The sequence below is a fragment of the Austrofundulus limnaeus genome, unplaced genomic scaffold, assembly GCF_001266775.1.
Source record: "Austrofundulus limnaeus strain Quisiro unplaced genomic scaffold, Austrofundulus_limnaeus-1.0 Scaffold107, whole genome shotgun sequence".
Taxonomy (NCBI): domain Eukaryota; kingdom Metazoa; phylum Chordata; class Actinopteri; order Cyprinodontiformes; family Rivulidae; genus Austrofundulus; species Austrofundulus limnaeus.
The window spans coordinates 781,259-782,597 of record NW_013952509.1 but is presented as its reverse complement, the minus strand read 5'-3'; the positions used below and the strand labels follow the sequence as shown (position 1 = coordinate 782,597).

At 37.4% G+C, this 1,339-nt stretch overlaps 1 protein-coding gene across 2 annotated transcripts in view; it reads left to right on the top strand.

Annotated features, from left to right (window-relative positions):
* LOC106521330 (rho GTPase-activating protein 6) overlaps positions 1 to 1,339 on the top strand; it is a 107,769-nt gene that overhangs the window by 102,550 nt on the left and 3,880 nt on the right. For both annotated transcript variants that reach the window (XM_014013862.1, XM_014013863.1), the window contains exon 10: positions 433 to 612. In XM_014013862.1, the coding sequence (XP_013869316.1) occupies positions 433 to 612 (180 nt within the window). The remainder of the gene's footprint in view (positions 1 to 432; positions 613 to 1,339) is intronic.

The following is a 1,339-nucleotide window of genomic DNA, read 5'->3' as shown; positions in this document are numbered from 1 at the left end:
TCGTAAAACCGTTGGCTGGTGCAATGTAGTTCAGACTCTTCTACAGCCCTGCCAAATTTCATGTTGATCGATGTAGCCATTTTTGTGCTACGGTTGACCAAAAATCACTGAAATTTAAAAAAAAAAAACAAACAGTACGAAAACAATATGACTCCCGCTTATGCTTCGCGTGCAAGGGTCATAATTATGTTGTTTGAGGCTTTATTCCTTTTTTCAGCCCACCACCACAGAGAGCTGCTCCACCACTAATACAAAACCACAGCCTCTCATAAACCACTGTTTCTGAAATATTTAAAACTCATTTATGCATTGTTTTTGATTATGCTTTTTTTTTTTCAGTTTTAACACACAGAACTGACAAATAGTGGGAAAAAGCTCATTAGAAAATACTTAACACAATTGTGCATTTATCTGTCTAAATTCTGATTGCAGATTCCTGGGAATAAGATGACATCTTTAAACCTAGCCACCATCTTCGGCCCAAATCTTCTCCACAAACAGAAAAACTCAGATAAGGAGTTCAGCGTGCAGAGCTCAGCCAGAGCCGAGGAGAGCACAGCCGTCATCGCTGTGCTGCAGAGAATGATCGCCAGCTACGAAACTCTATTCATGGTCAGTGACTGTCTAATCCTCACACAACTTCAGAATCACTAATGGATGGTRTAGAGCCAAAGAAAAACAATCCTCTCTGGCTTAAGTGGAAAATAGTTGTCTCTTTGTTCCCATGGTTTTAAAATAGAACACAAAGACTTCTCAAAAAAAAAAAAGTTTGCGAAAAACAGACTGATAGATGACAGATGGAAGAGAAATGGTTTTGTTTAAAGTCACAAAGCCCTATAACCCAACAACAGACCGAAGAGCTTTCCATCCACATTCTACCACTTCTTTTCTTTAATACCATTCTAATTCTGTGTGTGCTTACACAAGATGCCGCAGTTGTGCAATAATTTCTCAACAGTCAGGCAGTTTGGGTCACTTCAGACTCAAAAACGTGCTCTAATGTGACTCACATTTTCTTCTCCGATGTAGTTCAATGTAGGAATATTAATTACAGTCACTGCACTGTTACCAATTTGCTCAGACTGAGTAAAAATCTACTTATAGATTGATCAAATTTTTTGGAGAACTTTTCAAAGCCGCATTGTATCCTACTAGTCTGGGTTGGTTCCTGATCAGGCCACTTATTGTTCAGAGCATTTAGGGGCAAGAATCATTATATCATTATATCACTGAACCATTGGTACCATTAAGAAACACCTAATTTTGTTTTACTTGTTACAATGACAATAAAGATATATTCTATTCTATTCTATTCTATTCTATTCTATTCTATTCTATT